Here is a 3424-nt window from a genome sequence, read left to right as displayed (position 1 = left end):
ACAGCCCAGAACCCAAAATAGTGAGTCAATGCAACAATAACATTTATGATGAAGAGGATCAACACGATTGAAAATAACGAATAACTGACAGTGGAACCCCACATTCTACAAAGCAGTTTTGTCAACAGTCACATTAGGGTGAATAAACAAACAGAACAACAGTAACATATGACATAATATGGGCCATGTCATGAATGTAGGCTACATCACCGAGCCAGTCAGTCTTACAGTGGAATTAGACGTTTTTTTTTTCTAAACAGTGAATACATCTTCTTATAACAATTGAAGGCTTCTCTGGATTGAAAGGCTTTAATACACTATTCAGGTGTCTTAAAAGAGACAATCCACACAACACAGCACTTACTTCCTTTAAACCTTGAACTTTTTCCTCATGTTTTTGACAGGAATCATATTTATTCAATATTTATATTGAAAGTTTGGATGTGACGTTGACTCACACTGGTTGAATCAACATTGTTGCAACAGCATTACATTACATTGAACCAACGTGGAAAAGACGTTGAATTGACGTCTGTCCCCAAGCAGGATGTGGGATTAATAAATTACTTTAAATCCGCATTTATTTACCAATATACAGTATGTACAAGTCCACCATATAGTTGCATTAAATACATAGAGATTCCATCAGTCACCCAATATCAATGATATCATGTTAAAATATAGACAGTGAACTGTTTTTTATAAAAACCTTGCATTGTTTAATCTCTGTGTAACAAAAATAGAACCGCATCTGTTGACATGTAGTATAAACATGGACTACAGTAGGCCTGGTGTTACATGTACTATAAACATGGACTACAGTAGGCCTGGTGTTACATGTACTATAAACATGGACTACAGTAGGCCTGGTGTTACATGTATTATAAACATGGACTACAGTAGGCCTGGTGTTACATGTACTATAAACATGGACTACAGTAGGCCTGGTTTACATGTAGTATAGACATGGACTACAGTAGGCCTGGTTGTTACAATGTAGTATAAACATGGACTACAGTAGGCCTGGTGTTACATGTACTATAAACATGGACTACAGTAGGCCTGGTGTACATGTATATAAACATGGACTACAGTAGGCCTGGTACATGTAGTATAAAACATGACTAAGTAGGCCTGGTGTTACATGTAGTATAGACATTGACTACAGTAGGCCTGGTGTTACATGTAGTATAAACATGGACTACAGAAGGCCTGGTGTTACATGTAGTATACACATGGACTACAGTAGGCCTGGTGTTCAGGTGTCCATGTCTCCATTTCTGATTGTTTGTTTAAATAAAGAAGGTCATTTTTCTTCACACCAGTGATACAACAAGGTTCCATAATGTTAGTGAATATAATATTTGCATAGAAAATACTAACTTGATTCGATATCTTTCAGTACAAAAAAAGTTATATTTGTAAAAAAAAAAAAAAAAAATGATTATGCAACAAAAAATTGCATCTGATGTTCTTTGGAGTAGGAGCTTCTTCCTTCAATAGCATTGGCCAGACTGACTGGCATCCGTTTGGAAAGGCAAGCGTTTCATCTTTATCTGAACAACAGTCTGAGTTTGTAAGGCCATCAATATGTTTATCTGAACAACAGTCTGAGTTTGTAAGGCCATCAATATGTTTATCTGAACAACAGTCTGAGTTTGTAAGGCCATCAATGTGTTTATCTGAACAACAGTCTGATATATATATACGTTTTACTATGAGGAGAGTTTACAGGAGAGACGCCAGTAGAATCAGGACAGATGCAGTCACCGTGGTCACAACACCACAGCTTCCCGCAGCAGAGCCACCTGAACCCGCGCTCCTCCCCACGAACTCCGGTTCTGACACCGGGAAGTCCCCATCCTCTTCATCGTAGTCCTCTGAACCGCTGCCGTCCTCCACCGTCGCAGGAGCTTCGAAGCACAGGTTCTTCATACTAATCTTGACATACTCGCAGATGGTCCTCTCGTTCCCGTCGCACACGCACGAATCCAACAGCTCCGCTTTGGGTATTTTGCGCATGTCTGCAATCACATTCCGACAAGCATTCGTGCAGGTTGCCCCGCTGAAAAGCTTCCCGCAGGAGATTAAATAGTCTCGCATGGCGGAGCTGCACTGCTGGTCTCTCTCACACTGCATCCGGGCCTCGGTGCAGCCCATGTTGCTAGTCCTGGGGAGGCACGGCTCGATGGCCCGCTTGGTGTTCCGGCAGATGGGGTCCGAAGCACAGCTGCAGTCCTCAAGCGCAGGCCCGTTGTTCGTCAGGTTGAGCTGCACCAGAGAGGAGATGCAGTGACTGGGACACCTCTTCCTGTCCCCTCTCAGAACAGCAGCACACGCCTGCATGTACTGCCCATATGCGTAATGGCACTCGGGCTCGGTCTGACAGTTCATGATGGCCTGCCAGCAGATTAACCTGCGGCTGTGGGAGGACGATGTCACCGATAAGCAGCCCAAAAACAAAAACACACAACCGACAGGCCACATCAACCTGCGGGAACCGTGTGCCAAAGCCTCAACTCTGGCCATTTTTACTGATGACTGAACGGATAAGATTACACCAGCTTCATCCCTACGTATTTCATACTTCCAAAGACTGCACTAGACATAAAATATCAACATTCTGGGATCAGACCATAGGTGGTGTGTAAAGACAGCAGGCTGCTGTACGTATCCCGTTCTGAAGTAGCTTCACTGCTCTGTTTGAAAACTCCGTCAAAGTGGCTGGAAGAAAGTTATCCATAAGTGACAAATGAAATGAAAACAAAAAGTTTTGAGCAAAAAGCACACAAGTGTTGGTAACCCACAGGTTTTTGTCCATTCCAGCATTTGCAGTGGAATCCCTCAGCTGCCTCAGCTCCTGTGCTTCCCTGATCTCGTCTTCCACTATTCTAGCAGCCGCTTCCCGTCCCCTCTCTCCTCTCCGTGGACAGAGCTGAGCGCTCAATGAGACCGTCCATAGGTTTTAAGGAGCTATGGCAGACACTGTACATCCACGAGACAGCGCTAATCACCGGTAATTACGTATGCATAGGAACACAAGCAAATATCAGAGGAAAACAGAAACTCTGCTTCTCCCAAAGTGATCTCTCTCTCTCTATCCTGCTCCGTTTGTCTTTCTCTAACCCCCCCACCCCCCCTCCCCTGTTGGCCCTCGCTGCCAAACTTCAGCAGTTTTCTTTTCTATTGGCCAGCCGCCTGTTGTAAATGTCGTGGGCGGGACTCTGGGGGTGGAGTTTTGGGAACATTGGCTCGTTCCTCCTCATTCCCTCTCTCCAAACAATCAACTGTAGAGAGGAGAGAGAATCAACGCGTTGAACCAATGAACTCACTTCGTGCATAATTAACACGTTATTCTACAGTCACGGATAGGCCGATGCTATAGCATAAGCATAGATAGGAAATAAAACATAATAATTGCACA

At 43.8% G+C, this 3424-nt stretch overlaps 1 protein-coding gene across 1 annotated transcript; it reads right to left on the bottom strand.

The window, feature by feature from the left end:
• Positions 1 to 1291: 1291 nt before the first annotated feature.
• On the bottom strand, positions 1292 to 3111 carry gas1a (growth arrest-specific 1a). The gene has a single exon (XM_024140142.2). It carries the CDS (start codon positions 2527 to 2529, stop codon positions 1729 to 1731), a length of 801 nt encoding a protein of 266 aa, XP_023995910.1. The 5' UTR covers positions 2530 to 3111; the 3' UTR covers positions 1292 to 1728.
• Between the last annotated feature and the right edge of the window lie 313 nt (positions 3112 to 3424).

The sequence above is a fragment of the Salvelinus sp. IW2-2015 genome, unplaced genomic scaffold, assembly GCF_002910315.2.
Source record: "Salvelinus sp. IW2-2015 unplaced genomic scaffold, ASM291031v2 Un_scaffold2025, whole genome shotgun sequence".
Taxonomy (NCBI): Eukaryota; Metazoa; Chordata; class Actinopteri; order Salmoniformes; family Salmonidae; genus Salvelinus; species Salvelinus sp. IW2-2015.
This window is presented reverse-complemented; position numbering and strand designations above follow the sequence as displayed.